General features: G+C 35.3%; 1 protein-coding gene across 1 annotated transcript in view; it reads left to right on the forward strand.

Moving 5' to 3' along the window:
* The window catches only part of LOC149773716 (uncharacterized), a 113,245-nt gene that overhangs the window by 70,772 nt on the left and 24,878 nt on the right, over positions 1 to 17,595 (forward strand). The window contains exons 13-15 of the mRNA XM_089946256.1: positions 906 to 1,052; positions 1,991 to 2,163; positions 15,785 to 15,845. Of these exons, the coding sequence (XP_089802382.1) occupies positions 906 to 1,052; positions 1,991 to 2,163; positions 15,785 to 15,845 (381 nt within the window). The remainder of the gene's footprint in view (positions 1 to 905; positions 1,053 to 1,990; positions 2,164 to 15,784; positions 15,846 to 17,595) is intronic.

The following is a 17,595-nucleotide window of genomic DNA, read 5'->3' on the forward strand; positions in this document are numbered from 1 at the left end:
GATGTCACTGAACTATTCTTCGCTTGAATATAATTTTAAAAAATGAACACGCAAGGCTCAGATTGTTCTTGTAATATAATGCTTTCAGGTGTATCGCATTTAATGCAGACATGACGTAAGCTATCATTTCAAATGAATCGTTCAAAGAGTCAATAAATCCAAACTAAATGTTGATAATAAAATGGGCAACCATTGCAATAGACAAAATAATGTATCATATTTGTTTGGTTCTTATAAATTGATATGAACGTGGAAGCAAGTACATAGAAGAAATACCTGACCAAGAAAGATATAATTGCTAAATATATTTCCAAATAAAACGGTTCAAATTGCCGTATTTATTACAAATGTTTTTATATTATTTTGAGCAACTTTGTCTTCTACAGTTATATATTTTCTTCTAAAGGCACCTTTACAAAACTTTGCTTAAAATGTGACATTGTAAAATATAGTATTGTCTTTTTCTGGCTTGATATACAACCTTCACTTAATAATTACTGTTTATATGATATTAAAAAGTCACTAAATACAAAATGTTTGCTGCATGTTTCGAAAAATGAGCAGAACGTTTGGGCATTTTTACTGGGTAATATCAGGTGGAATGATATACAATACAATTAAATTGTTTCGAAAGTTATTTGTCTTAAATTAAAGAAACAGCTGGTGAGCCTACAGAAAATGAAGCATAACACTGCAAAACATAATTGTCTTCACGGATTGCAGCCTTCTGGCCAGCTTTTAGAGCAAAATAAGTGTAGTTTGAGAAACACAACGATGTTTGTTATCTGAGGCACTTGCGATATTAAAAGTGTTCGGGATTTGTATTTGTGTTTTGTTATGCTGGAGTATTCCGAGAACAAGTCGAACTAATATTAAAGTAAAAAAATTATGAATTTTGTTTTTAGGAAAGCAATCATCTCAATTGGATAACAAAAATACAAGATCTCCAGAATATTCATCCTATAGAGTGAGACTTTCAACGTTTGCAAGATTCCCTGTCATCCCTTCGTTGAATGTCCATATAATAGCAGCTGCCGGGTTTTACTACACAGGTATTTATTATCGGAAAAGTGTTGCAGTAAATGATTTTGGTAAGAGGAAGCAATTTTAGACATATACATATGAGGAAAATAAACCATAAAAAAATAAACAGGTCTGATTTCCGTAAGGGGAATCAGTTTCAAATAAAAATGAATATGATTTTAATTTATATCATTCGTAAAATTGCTAATCAGAAAACGTTTGAGGTTTTTGGAATGTTAATTGTTCTTATTTTTCTTTTTGTCTCTTGATTTGCCTAATCTCAAATTGTGCACATTCAATTAAGTTACTTCCTTCGAATATAATATTTTTCATGTATGTTTCATATGACATATAAGATACAACTATATCCTGGAAACTTAAAGCGTTTTTTGTCCTTAGATGATTAAGTATATTCAGTTTATCTGCATTCAAGTTTTTCTTATAAAGAAAACAAGGTAGGTAATTTGATAATTCTGCGTGGGTGATAAATGACACTTAATCTGCGACGGAAGGCTTTAGAAAACTCACATCCGGTAAAGATAGAAAGCCCTAAGCCACAATACAATAAATGGACAGCACATAAAATAGAAGACTTCAGTTGAATGTAAAAGATAAAGAATAATGAATTTTTTTAAACTTTAGTGAAGAAAGATGGTTGAATACATTTTTGTATTATTCCATTACTTATCCGAAAACCTTAGTTCAATATTGGAACGGCACAGATCTAATCTTAATATCCAGTATGTTGCAAGGTTAATAATTTCATGTTCCATGGCATAAGAGCACAGGGGTTACTTTCATTTGATTCGCTTCTTGTGAACTCTTCCATACTGTTCAACTAAGTTACACCAATCCAGATAAAAGTCTGGTCATATATCTACCACATAACTTTTGGAATCCTGTTAGACTGATAGTTTAAATCCAGTTGGGTTTTCAGCGTCTTACGTTTCTCTCATTCCATTACAAGGGCAAGGGGACATTGTCCGGTGCTATGCATGCGACGGCGGCTTAAAGAAATGGGCGCCAGGGGATGATGCGTGGGAGGAACATTATAAATGGTTTCCAAATTGTTCCTACCTGCAGCAGTCCAACTACGAAATGTCCAGGAATAATACGAAGTCTGAGGGAAGCAAGAAAAAGGTAACTAAATCTTTTCGTTGTGATTGTATCTAGAAACGCAGTGGTTATATGTGGTTCAATCTGATAATTTGGTAATATATAATTCTGTACAGACTGACGTTACTTGTTATATGGAGTTTTTTTAAAGCATCGTTTTTGGTCCTTATTGCATATGTTCTATTAACTGTACTTCTGTTGATCCTTGTTGCGTTGTTTTTGATAAAGCAAATTCATCTTATAAAACCAATTCAAAGTTACCAGAAAATGGAAAAACGCCCTTTGGATTTCTTACTCTACAATCTTCAGTCATACAATCATATGGGTAGCACTGTTATTTTATATCTAAGGCTTATTTTGCTCTTTCTTATTCGAGCTAGATGCATACCAAAATGGTAAATATTACTACATGACAATGCTATATTTTCAAACAAATCGTGTGATAAGCTATCCGTGTCATGGTTGAGAAATTCATTCTACGAATTCCTGATTATTTCATTTTATTTGCTTTTTTAAACTTAAATCATATGTTCTTTGTCAACTTATCTTTTTTCTTTAAAGTAACTTTAAGGGTATCTGCTCTACCATATACAGTATGGATACAATACATATTTTTCTCCTTTGGTTAACTTTAAGTTTGTTACAGGTAGGTGATCTTTAGCTAAATCCTGGTCGGTCCCACTCTGGTAATCAGATACAAGGAGTCTAAAAAATATTTATCAGCAGCAACGAATGGCGTACTTTCTATTGCTCGAAACAAGCTGATATTTTGCAGATATATTGATGACTTTTATATAATTGGCCTAACGGAGATTCCTCTCGATAACTCTATTAACGGCTATGATGTTTAATTAGATATGTAACATAATCCCATCAGCTGTGATTTAGCTAATCAGATTTATATAACCCAACACGTAGCAGAGATACATGTAACAATCATCGAAGCACTATGAATTCCAATTTATGTAACGAAAATATTGTATGTACTGCCAGTTTTGTAACGCTCTTTGTTGGAACAAGACTATTTCTGGGATTCCGTCCATATTTGCATAGAATTAACCCATAAGTATGAAAACGTAATAATTACCGTTACCCAAATGAGGACAGGTTAATTTCCAGTCGGAACACCTCAGTGATGTCATGGTTCTAAATAATGTAAACAAATTTTATAAAAGAAACCTAAGTCACTAACCTTTCACTCAGCGTCTTTGTTCGACTGTGTTATTGTATCACCTGATATATAACAAATTTTAAATTAGATGTTGTATATACTGGGATATTAATAAGTATCCACCGTTCAACGTATTTATTAACCAAACTCTAAACAAATCAAATTCATGTTTTAAACAGAATGTATGGCTTTATACAGATACAGGCGATCATAAGCGTAATATTTTTAATAACAAACTTTGACTGGATACAAACTATTTGTCAATGATTCTATATCGACGATGCCGGAAATCTATTTTCATCCACCTCTTCACCTCATTAGATAAGGCAGACAGATGCATCTCTACAAGGCTAGAAACTTTCCGACCTTCAGATCAAGCTTGGCATGGTATCGTCCTAAGAAAAAAATCTAATAAAACAAGAGATCGATTGTGAGTAGTAATATGGGTCACCCTACGTACAAGGGGGCATATATGTTAAACTGGAAGGGGGGTTGCTGTACCCTAGGGACAATGGGAATTTAACATGGGGAATTTAACATAGGAATGTATAGGAACAATGAATTGGGTCTGTCTACGAACAATGGGAAATACCATTACAAAATACCCTGGGCCTGTCTACGGACAAAGGGTAAGTTGAACAGAGGTTGGGCCTGTCTACGGAGAAGAGGAATGGAACAGGATAACGTCACGGACACTGGCAACAATAGTGTAGTGGGACACCCTAGGAACAATGGGACCTTAATGTTAAAAAGGAATATATCCACTCTGGGGACAATTGAATATAACATGGGGAAATTTAACATGGAGTGAATGGGGAATTGAACATATCGGCAAGGGATTGGGACACCCTAGACACAATGGGACCTTAATGTTAAAATGGGTATTTCCACTCTGGGGACAATGAGAATTTAGCAGTGATGTCCGCCAGACGTTATATGAAGTTATATGTCCCGCTCCGCCAGGCGTTATATAAAGTTATATGTCCCGCCCTGCCAGGCGTTATATCAAGTTATGTGTCCCGCCCCGCCAGGCGTTATATCAAGTTATATGTTCCGCCTCGCCAGACCTCCCTAATCGAGCACCACAGACACAACGACGGCTCCAGTCTTGCTCCTAGTTGATGTTTGTTGTTGGAAGCGCAGAGTGGCTTTGAGTGGCTTCTCTATCCCACTTCTCAGTTTGACGGATAGTGAACATTTGTTCCCTCCTTCTTCTCTGCCACACCACTGGATGATGTTGCTGACGCTGAGGCTCCCACTCTTGCCTCTGCCTCTCCAATTCTTCCTCCCATATTTATATATGGGGATAGCAAATCTCGGGGGTTGTAGTACTTGTCCTTGTGGCTGCGGTGGTGGTGCTGGTGGTAGCGACGGTATCCTCACTGACGGTTTCACCTCACAACTAGGTCTCAGAATCAGGTGAGGCAAGATCTGTCTTTTCTTATTCTCTTCTTTCTTTTTTTCTTCTCGTCGTGTTCTTCCAATCGGACTTCTTCTGCTATGGCATCCATAACCAGCTCGTCTAGGATACGTCGGGTATACTCCAGGTGCATTTGGAGTTCCAACAATTGGCAATTCTGTTACTCATTTTTATGTTGACTTGTCAACGTTGGTTAGCCAAACTGACGAACGCTAGACTTTATATGTCTAAAGCGCGAACGTGACGGAACACATCCCCTAAGAACAAAACTCACCTATCTATTTATAGTCACCACTGGTAGGAAATCCTTTGGAAAAACCCATTATCTATTTATAGCCTCAACTTGTGTGACGTTCCTGTTTAAAAACCCTAGTATCTTTTTATAGCTGCAACCTGTGGAAGCCCCAAGTCTATATTTATAGTCTCAAACATTTCCAGCTTCAATGACGTCACTGTACTGTCAGTGGTTCAGAAGACGACCTGAGTGAGGCTGCATCATTGTCCTTTACATCTGTCACAAAACCACGTGAGTCCTGATTCAGCCCCAAAGAAATTCGTTATTGTCACCTTTGAGAGACCCAGAAACGTACTTATATAAAATTGAAAACGATGGCTTACACCTACACTGTGAAATGTAAAGGGATCAAGTAGTTTGTCAAACTTAGTCAAATTAAAGTCTATAATCAAGATGAAACGATGACATATTTTCGAGGTGAAAGCAGATACCAAGCGACAATATCGATCCATGTCACACAATACTTTCCAAATGTGTTAGTAGAAGTTTGTGCTTGCAATCTTGAAGAGGATATGATTTCCTCATATTCAGCACCATCTTCATCTACTACAGAGAGAGACTGAGAGGTTGAGAGAGAAAAAGCGGTGGTAAAACTTAAAGGATGACAGAATCAACAAGACCAGTGAAGAAAGAAATTCGTTTTGGTGTCTCATGAAGATCATGTTTTACAACGTAGTAGCCCAAAAGTGACTTTCATAAAAAATTGAGAACGGTGACATACACCTACACGGAGAAATTTAACGGTTTATGTCAATGGTTACTGTCTTTGTGTGTAATGTTCATATGAAATTTTGGTACAAAAGAAAGCTAACACACACACACGCACCACGCATACACACGTGCTACACCATTGTATGTGTTTTTTGCTAACACAGGGCGTTTGGATAGTGAGTATGATATATTGGACGGTATAGTGGGAGTAATAGATAGTATTTTTGTGGTGTAAGGGATATATATTTTGTGAGATTTCATCTCCTTCTCTTACATTCACATCGAACACAAGGCATTTTGGACAGTGAGTATGATATGTTGGATAGCATTGTGGTGTGATGGATAATATTTATTTTGTGTAAGGAATAGTCTTTTTTTGTGAGATTATATCTCCTCCTGTTACAGTTTAAGCTAACACAGGGCGTTTGGATAGTGAGTATGATATATTGGACGGTATAGTGGGAGTAATAGATAGCATTTTTGTGGTGTAAGGGATATATATTTTGTGAGATTTCATCTCCTTCTCTTACATTCACAGCGAACACAAGGCAATTTGGACAGTGAGTATGATATGTTGGATAGCATTGTGGTGTGATAGATAATATTTATTTTGTGTAAGAAATAGTCTTTTTTTGTGAGATTATATCTCCTCCTGTTACAGTTTAAGCTAACACAGGGCGTTTGGATCGTGAGTATGATATAATGGATGATATAGTGGGTGTAATGGATAATATTTGTGTGGTGTAAGGGATATATATTTTATGATATTTCATCTCCTTCTCTTACATTCTTAGCGAACACAAGGCATTTTGGATAGCGAGTATGATATGTTGGATACTATAGTGGTGTGAGGGATAATATTTTTGTGGTGTGAGGGATAATATTTTTGTGGTGTGAGGGATAATATTTTTTGTGGGATTTCATCTCCTTCTCTTGCATTTTAAGCTAACAAAGAGCGTTGGGATAGTGAATATTATATAATGGACGGTACGGACAGAACAGTGGTGTAATGGATAATGTATTTGTGGTCTAAGGGATTTTGTTTTTTTTTTCTTAACAAAAAGAGTGATTGTGTGTGTGTGTGTGTGTGTGTGTGTGTGTGTGTGTGTTCGTGTGTGTATGTGTGCACGCGTACGTTTGTGTGTGTGTGTGTTTGGTTTTTCACTTAACAAAAAGCTTATCCCTTAACAAAAAAGGTGTATGTATGTGTTTTTTATGCACAAGTTCGTTTGTATGTGTGCGCATTTTGTTTGTATTTTGTTTGTGCGTGTATTTTGTTTGTTTGCGCGCGTACGTTTGTATGTGTTTGTGTTTGTTTTTTCCCTTAACAATAAAACATTTTTCTCCCTGCTCAGTGTGTTTGTTTTGTGTGAATGTGGAATAGTGTGACTGTATCCACTAATTCTTTTGCTAATGTGATTGTAGGTTATGGTGTGTTTTGTAGATAAAATATTTCTTTCTCCACATTGTATCGATAGTAAATAATGTGTATTTTGTTTGTATTAGTGTGTTGTTTTGTATAAAAATTTATTTTATGAATTGTTTGGTAGGTGATTCTATGTCTATACAGTTATATGCCCCGCCTCGCCAGGTATTATAGATCTTTTTCCCTGCTGTCCTTGCTTCGCCAAATTGAGGTCAGCCCCTTGCCACATTGTTGCCAATGTCCAGTACCGTGACCTTACCCCACCTGTTCCATTCCTATTGTCCCTAGACAGATCCAATCTTACTTTGTCGCTATACAGGCGCAACCTTTTGTTGGTTTAAATCTTGTCCGTGAATCGTCCCAGGGTGTTTTGTAATTGTAATTCCCATTGTCCGTGAATCGCCGTGAAAAGCTGTAACGTTTGTCGGGGCGGGACATATAACTTGATATAACGCCTGGCGCGGCGGGACGTATAACTTTATATAACGCCTGGCGGAGCGGGACACATAACTATATATTACGCATGGCGGGGCGGGACATATAACTTTATATGACGTCTGGCGGAGCGGGATATATTACTTTATTTAACGCCTGGCGGACATTGTTGCCAATGCCCAGTACCATGACGTCATCATTCCTATTGTCTCTTTACAAACCCAATATTTATTTTTGAGGCTATACAGTCCCAATCTTTTTTGAAGCTATACAGTCCCAGTTTTGTCCATGTTAAGTTCCCATTGTCCGTCTATAATCCCACCCATGTTAAATTTCCCCATGTTAAATTCCCCTTGAGGTTCTAGTGGCCCAAGACCTTTTTGACTGGGACTTCCATTGAGGCTATAGTGGTCCAATCATTTGTCGCTATGTTCAATTTCACATTCACTCCATGTTAAATTTCCCATGTTAAATTCCCATTGTCCCCAGAGTGGATATAAAAGTCCCCATGTTAAATTTCCATTGCCTCCAGAGTGGATATACCCCTTTCTAACGTTAAGATCCCATTGTCCCTAGGGTTTCCCAAACCCTTGTCGCTATGTTCAATTCCCCATTCACTCAATGTTAAATTTCCCCATGTTAAATCCCCAATTGTCCCCAGACTGGATATACCATTAAGGTCCCATTGTTCCTATGGTGTCCCACTACACTATTGTTACCAGTGTCCATGACGTCACCCTGTTCCATTAATCTTGTCCGTAAACAGGTCTAACCTCTGTTCAACTTTCCCTTGTCCGTAGACAGGCCCAGAATATTTGTAATGGTAATTCCAATTCTCCGTAGACAGGCCCAATTCATTGTCCTATACATTCTTATGTTAAATTCCCCATGTTAAATTCCCATTGTCCCTAGGGTATAACGCCCCACAGTTTAACATAGAAGTCCCTTTGTACGTAGGGTGACCTGTATTACTATTATTGTGAAAGAAGCTGATCCGAACAAATAGTCCTAGATAATTCTCTCTATATATATAAATCTCAAAATTAGGTAAAACAATAAAATATAATTCGTAATGGAAATTGTTTAAAGGCTGGAAACTGTGAACCGATTCAAAAGGTTTCAGCAGGCGCTCGCGACACTTTGCTAAGAAGAACATATTCTGTATTATAACACTGCTACTATTCATGCATTATGATGTAATTTTAAACACTGTATTCTTCGATTACAGAAGGTTGGGTTTTAAATTCGTTTTCCTCGTCTTTTTCTAAAATCAGTGATATAACTGTAGCTCTTTTGGAATTAACACTTCGCAAAGTTAACACATTAGCAAGCGTTGTAATAAATGAACATGAAAATCAAGACGTTACAAGAACAATTCCTCTGAACAAAAGCGTGCCCCTGATACGGCAAGTTACAATCTTCTAAAAGATGCAACATCAGCAGTTATAAAGCCTTACTAATTTCTTCAACAGATTCCCTTGTAAAAAAGTTGTCCCAGTTCTTTAAAAAAAGATTAGTATTGCCATTACACGAGAAAGATGGCAAAAAGGATCCGCTAATTGCAGACGTCTTTCGTTACTTCGCTGTGTATGTACAACCATAGCAAGGGAGAGCTTCACACACATATACAATTACTTGCATGAAAGAGATCTTATTTAAAGAATATCAGTCAGGCTTTCTTCCAAATCACCCAGCCATGTACTAACTGATATGTACTATAGTATAAACGCAGCACTCGATAGTGGAGAAGACAATTGAGTTATATTTTGCGATGTATCGAAGGCATTCTACCTTGCATGGCATGAAGGTCATTTCCACAAACCAAAAAGCCATTGTCTAAAATTAGATCTGATTCAATAGTTAACCAATTACCGTTCGGATAGAACACAGACTGTTGATAGTAAAAACCACAGAATCTACAATTCAGACTGTTTCATCTGGGGTGCCGCAAGGTTCAGTTCTAGATCCGTTATTGTCTTTCACATAAATCAGTGGTATTGTTGATGATTTACTTAGTCTCGCCAGACAGTTTGACTACCAAACTTCTCTCACCTACGGTTCTAGCAGCATGCATGATATCCAATACATCCTCATTTCTAATTTAGCAAATGCTGAAGTCATGTTTTCAGCCAAAATAACGACCTGCTCTTATTCAAAGATGCAAACGTAGATTTCAAAACAAGCCACTTGCTTTTGTTAACAATTATAAGCATATGGGCCATAAAATTAACAATATCTTAACTTGGAGTCTAAATATTCAAAACATATTTTAAAAAGCATCTACTTTGCTAAATAGTGTTAGGTTCATGATACAAGCTGAGGAGAAAATCCTTAATATAATTTTCCTATCATATATTAAGCTTATATTATAAAATGATTATGTCGATACGGATGGATGTACAAATGCAGGCTGTGAGAGATTAGAGACACCACAGTTAGAGCGTGATAAGAAAATCACAGATCTAACCATAAATGCCCACGTACACAATATGTATAAGGAATGCAGCTGGTCCACTCTCTCAGAAAGAAGAAAATAACAACGGAACTCCCACGTATGTGGACGATATTTAGCCATTAGCTAGAAATAGTTAAACTGAAACGCCACAACGACCAATACATAAATACGCATATGTGTTTAACATTAAATGATTGTTTAAATATAAATCTGAATCTAACTTTCAGTCGTTTATCACAAGATTGACATATGTGCTTTCTGTGATATTTGGGACAAGTCAGAAAGTCAATTCGGCGGTTTTGACGAACAGCACTCTACGTTCAGCAAAATTCAGAAGAAAACAGAGACGTTCGGCAGAGATGTGACTGTATCTTAAAGTCAAAAGTAGTAGAAGAAAATATTGCGAATAAAATTTACTTAGAACTGGAGGACAGCGTCTGTCTCCACTTTAAAGGAAACCATTTAGATTTAGAAAAAAGATTTTATACTTTGTTTTGCATATTTATCACCACAAGGGTCTCCGATATTTGATTCGATTGACACTGAAGAAACTGTAGTCGAATAATCCAAGAAAGTGTTCTGTCAAAATAGTAACGCCCTGTCATGATGCTCTTCTCTTTTTGACTGGAGACCTCAAAAGTAAATTGGTAATTTCTACGATCTTTTAGAAAATGATACTGCTGATTTTATGCTAAAAGAAAATGCTTTCTATGAACCAGATGAGTTTGATATGGAAAGAAAAATTAAAAGATTCTGTTTGTAATTCATTGGGTATCTCACTCATTGATATGCATAAAATATACTCTATACATATCCTAAATGGTGGAACGTACCATCATCGAGAGAGAAATTTCATTTGTATCGCAAATGATGGGGCTAGCAGAGTTAACTATACGATTGCTGCAGCAGACCACTTTAAAATACTGTTCAGATTTCCAAAGTAGCTCTAGGAGTAAATCTATTCACTTCCATATCATATGAGTTCACTTCTCTACTTGGCAACAACAGAGACATGCAGATAATGGAGGAAAGGATTACTAATCAAAATTTGAACAGGTACAGATGGGTTAAAAAAGGAATAAAGAATTTATCAATTAAATCCTGAATTTCGATATAATTTTAATCATCCTTTGTACTGTGAGATTGACGAAGCCATTGTAATACATCTAGCGGGTATATGGGAGAAATAACAAAGTTACGCCGTGGTGAGTTCTTTTAATTTAATCAGACATGATGATGACGAAATAAATCACCAGAAGAAGAAGACCAGCGTCGTGTAGTATCTTGATGTATACAAGTTATTTTATTCGATACCATTCACAAAGTATTGAGTGACTTATTGCACCCAGAAATATTGCAGTTGACTCCGGGAGAGTCGTTGGAGGAGTGAAAATTGGAACATATAACTTGTTAATGTTATGTGAACGTTACCATTGATGTACATCATAAGTCAGCCAGGTGTGTGTTTTCCCAGTGTAAAAAATATAAGAAAATACAACCTTTTTGGTGGGATGAACAATGTGATTTCTTAAAGAGGCAAAAAACATTCTTTCCATAAATTTAGATTTAAATGAGTAGATTAAAAATAGTGATTCGCATGAACATAGAGATTTATATGCATAAAAAGAAATGGAATTAACAGAATCAAGGACAACATTTTTGAAGCTGATCAAACAAAAACGTGCGCGCAAAGCATGCAGTAACGGCACTATCTCGTGTCATCAGTGGTATGAGTGCTTCAGAACTTTACTGTATCGTAATGGCTCCGAAATTAATAAAACCTTTAACTGAATGATTGGAACTTCAGATGATAATTTTGAAACTCTTATCTCTGAAAATGAAGTTTTCAAACGTATCCTAACTCTTAAAACAGGAAAGTCCGGTGGACCAGATAGTACAATAGCCGCAATGATAAATAAAACACGACTCCAAACACATGTTCTTATTTAGTCGAATTATTTAATGAAATTTTGACACCGGGCACTTGCCTGAACAATGGTGTGAAATAATTACCTTCCCATTACATGAACAGACTATTTAGATGAGCCAAACATTTACTGGGGTAACTCTCTCTATGACATCTTGAATCAAATTTTAAAAACCAGTTTTTTAAACCAACGCTGCAGTCAGTGGTGTGAAGCCAATAACAACATTTAATAAGCTCAGTCGAGATTTTCAGCAATAGATCATATTTTTTCGCTTGGAGCAATGGTTCAAAAATATCTGAGTGAAACCTGAGGTTGTTTCAATATCTTTTGTAGACTTTTCCAAGGCGTGTGACCCTATTGATCACGTAAAATTACTGACTTGTTTAGTCAACAACGGTAGTGGTGGAAAGTTATTTAAAGTTCTAGACTTGATTTACAGATTTCCATATCCATTTGGGCAGATGAAAGGGCAAAATATAGAATTCTTCACCTGAAATACTGGCACAAAACAAGGCTGTGTGTTAGGCCCTCTTCTGTTCAGTCTATTTATAAATGATTTAGTATCAAACCTCTGACAAAATTTTCATAATGGTATCTTTATTAAACAAGAAATATCTGACATTATTGCGCTGTTGTATGCTGACGTCGTTGCAAATTTGCTTACAATCTGTTCTTTACAAAGGCAAATTAATAATGTGCATACATTTTTGGAAAACAGTGGAACGTTTGATAATTAAGACAAGACAAAAATTATTGTATTCAGAAAGGGTGGAGGAGTAAAGTGATGTTATAAGAGCACACAAATCCAAGCCTTATTTGTTTACATGGAATTATATTTCATTCCTTAACTTTTTGCGACGATAACAAAAGAAGAACGCGTGATTCATGCAAACCAGTTTCTACATACATTCAGTATTATTCAAAATAATTTAGGAAAATTGTCGGTGACAGACGATTACCTCATTGTTTTAGTTTTGTGGCAAATGTACTAAGTATTGAATTAGGTTGATTAGAAAGGGGCTTAAGCGATATCCAAGACAATGTTATATTATGCTGAAAAAATTGACGAGTCGGATAAAGTTACATGGATTTCGAAAGTTAAAGACCTACTATTTAGATATGGATGCAGGAGATGAAAAGGCATTTTTCTTCTATCTCAGACGACGTCTTAAGGACAATTTAACTCATGATTGGAATTCAGTCGTAAATAAATCACATAAGGCATATCACTACAGTAAATTTTATGATACGCTTTCATTCAGTTTTATACAGCCATTAATTTACCTACCCACCTGCAAAATACATTAAGCAGACTCCATTGTTCTGCTGATAATTTAGCTACATTGGAAGGATCGCATAATGGCATCACCCAAAACCCCACCACCAAATCAAGGTCTCTATATGTTATGTGATAAAAATCAATTAGAAAATGAATATCACTTTGTGTTACAATGCCCCTTTTTTGCAGATCTTAGAAACAGATTCATACCTGACATATTTAGCACTAAACACTCTCTTATCTGATGCCGTCTAAGAATCCTGTCATAATGTCTAATGATGTCATAATGTCTGATGATGTCATAATATCTGATGATGTCATAATATCTGAACGTTCACAATACAACTTTTCAATATTCCACAGAGGAGAACAAATGTACACGTAACTATATTGATTTCTTTCTACCTATATGGAATATCATAGCTATGTAATTATGTAATACTAGTTCCGTTCAGTCTTCCTACATATTTATATTGTGTGTGAAGGGTTTTTCCTTATATTCTTTCCTTTTTCACCTCACAGTGTTATAATTATTTGTAATTTGACATTGTACAACATATTGTTGTGTAACTGTTGTATTTTTGGTCTATGACTTACATTATCAATAAACTATTGTATTTGTAATTTCCTTTCTTATCTTTTAATTTCGAGCACTTTTAATATGTTGCGGATTTTCGTTTTAAAATAATTTTTTCTCCTTTTTTTCTGCTGCATGCTATTTTTGATTAATTTGTACAACAATAGTTGTATGGGAAAAGGCTTATCTAATGTTATGAGAACTTAAAAGCCCGACAATTTGTGCATAAGTTAGCAAATAAAGTATGTTAAACCAATCTTTGTAAACTAACATAGTTTCTCGACTGGCATGTATAAACAAAGTGAGATTTTAAGAACACGGTCTTCAGCAGGATATTTAAAACTGGACTAATTCATGTTTTGATAGCGACTGCTTAGGAAATACACACTGAAATTTGTCACGGTATAATTTGAACATACTTTCCAAAGGCTTGTCAGACAATGAAGAACATTAGTCAGCCTAAGATCAAGATTTCTACCTTGGTGAGTAGTAAACATCTGGATGATATAATCAGATAAGCAAAACATTTCTGCACTGTAGGTTTTGCGTTTCTGTCTTACGATTCGCTGTGAGAGATGTATTGGGTAAAAGTGTTTGTCATTCTGTCAGATATGTGACACTAAAAATTAAACGTTACAGTAATGGGCGACACAGGACTGGAGCTAATTACTGCGATGTGAAATCAGTTTTTCTTTCACTCATCAAGGAGACACACGTTTTTCATAGCAAATATTGTTACCACGTCTCCCATAGTAAAAATACTTTAGAAATTTGGGCCGGCGAGGGGTGGGTGGTACGTTCTCTCTAGTTTGGGTGGTCTCACCTGACGCTCATGGTTGAGGTTCGGGAGGCCTCATCCATTCGACCTAATTACGCCTCCATCACGGCCATAAGGATTGACTCTTTCTATGCTGATTTACCGGAGCCTTCGATGGAGGCGTTATAGGTATTTAAACTGGTATGATTACTCATTTACTGCTAATATTTTCTTAAACAAATAACATTGGTTGTTGGTGGTGTTTTAAATAAAATAATGACCCAGCACAGATCTCTTCAATAAATCTGTAACCAAATCTTCGCATTAATTTTTTAGACCTCATTAATTTTAGATAGTAAGCATCTATAAAAACGTGAATGCATGTATTATGTAGCCTAGGTCGATCCGTAACTGTGTGTGCGTCTGCATGAGATGGAGATTATTTGTGGATTATCTACATTTTCGATCGATCCAACTTTCAGCTTGATATTTACAGAGTTCTTATGAAAGTCGACTTTATTTCTGTGTTGTTTATTTTTCTTTTCTTCACAACATTATTTATTATACACTTTAAACAGGATTTGATTATGTGTCCCTTATTGCTGATGTAAACCAACATTACAATGTATCTTGCGATTATATTACACGTATTTCACCGTCAATGTCGGAAAAGGTGATGCTAGTGGGCGGTGCTAAAGTAATTATTTAATTGCCCGGCCAATCAAACTGATAGAAATTGTGATGAATAAAGAAAAACGTAATCATTCAGTCATGACTGTCAGTTTGACGATTTATACCCATCGTTTTCTATTAATTATATTCAAGAAATAACAACCCTTTACTCTTGTTCAGTTCCTCTCGACCAGTTTGGTGAACAATTAATAAGAGAAAAAAATTATGATATATCATTTTAAATTATAATGTAATACATAAATCTATTGTTTCTCACTATTTAAAATAATTGTGAAAGATATAAATACAACAAAAGATGTATCCGCTTAGTGTTTTGAAGATGAAATCAAAGGGTACTAACCAAACACGTTATCGACGTTAGTAAATATCCCGGTTAATAAGACTCATTGAGATCGAGAGCTTCCAGGACATTATACAACAGAGATTCCTTTATTCTTTTTTTGATACGGCAATGTCAAATAAATAAATAAAAAATCATTGTTTTGATTTATTTTACAGGAACAGTTACAAAAATTGAGAGGTCCTGGGTCTAGTGATATTGGAACAGGAGAGAGTCGAGGTAAAGCATCTGAAGTCTTCAGGCCATTTTTACTCGGTTTCAAAAACAGTATGATTATCATATATAGTGGAATAGTGTAACATTCTATTTTCCGATGTTAAAAATCCCAATAATATAGTCCTGAGTAATTTTCATTCCCCAAGAATGACCTTTCTGTAGTTTAATTTTCTCTAACAGAACAGTTATACCTTAATGCTTTATTTATTACTAGTAACAAAACGCGGACAGTTGCACTCACGACTTCAGTAGATGCTGTTTTTAATCTTGTCTCCAAAGGAAAGGTCAAAATTTAGTAATTGTTTCTTCTAAATCCTTTTTCCACCAGTTATCATTTTAAACCCCGATCAATTTTCAGATTTGACAATGATTTTTAACTTTTCAATAACATACACAAACAATATTGAGAAAGCTAACCTGGAGCGTCTTACTTCCATCTCTTTCAGAAACTGCATTTGCCTTTCATCTCTCTCTCTTTCTGAAACTGCATTCGTCTTACTTCCATCTCTCTTTCCATTTGTATCTTTTCTATCTGAAACTGAACCTGTCTTATCTCTTATTCCAACATTTTAGCTGTACTTCCATTTTCAAACTTTCCAACCAGTGTTAAGTAAAATTCCCCCAAAATTATCTACTTCTGATGATATTTTAGAAAATGCTTGCCGATTTCACTAAAGATTTCAAAAACTAGGGGAATTCAAATAAAAAACCCAGAGTTTTCTGAAATATTTTAGCCAAAATTCAAAATCCAAGGACGAGGCCCCAATTCTTATGTTACTTGTTTAGGCTCTAGTAAACAGTAACAAAAGAAAGAGTAAAAACAGCCAGCTTGAAACATTTAACAAATACTTGATTTACCTAGAAAAACGCTGTAAACATTTAAAAAAAAGAACTTACGGTTTTAAGAATAAAATCCAATAATAATCCAAGAATAATCCACGAATTAAATTTTAGAAGTCCTAGTAATGAAATGTTCTAATGAAAGTTGAGTTCGAGACCCGACGAAAAATCCAAAAATGGAAGACGATGATGTATACTGTAGTCAGTATCGTGCAGATGTCTCTGCAGTTCTTCTTTTTTTATCCATAAACAATATTCCGGTGTTTGAATTTCCGAATAAAATTTAAATAAATGTCTTTGTCCAAGAATTCTGTATGTGCACTCAAATATTTCCAGGAAAAAAAATTATCCTTTAAAATCCAAATAATCTGAATAAAATTAAAAATAACTCCAAACTGCCACATCAGACACTTTTCACTGTTAAGAAAAAAGCCCAACAAAGAGACCTCTTTATATAAACAAAGGTTATACAGTAACTTGAAACGCAAAACCGATTCCCGGATGAGGGTCAACTCTCCAGAATTTTCGAGAAGTATTTACGTCTAAAAGCGCGTAGTCCCAGTATGACCTTGACAACAACAACAACAACAAAAAAAAAAACCAGCAATAATTTTACTCTAAGAATAAGATAAAAATAAAACGTTGTTTACTTCTCTCACTGATTTCTAAATCAAGGTCGGAAACTAGGTCTGATTAAGGTGTTTACAACTGAAGAGTCAAGGTAAAACTATTTTCTCAAAAAATATCAAGTTCCTAGTAAACAAAACTACATTATTTTGACATGTAATGAAATTGAAAATAAAAATATTTTAAAACTTACTAACAGCTAAATTAAATCAAATATAAATTAAATCAAATATGCGTAACAGTGTCATTAATAAACAATGTAGATAAGTCCAAAGGAAAGTGCACA

Source organism: Sinohyriopsis cumingii, unplaced genomic scaffold, assembly GCF_028554795.1.
Source record: "Sinohyriopsis cumingii isolate HCF-2022 unplaced genomic scaffold, ASM2855479v2 utg000622l, whole genome shotgun sequence".
NCBI classification, from domain to species: Eukaryota; Metazoa; Mollusca; class Bivalvia; order Unionida; family Unionidae; genus Sinohyriopsis; species Sinohyriopsis cumingii.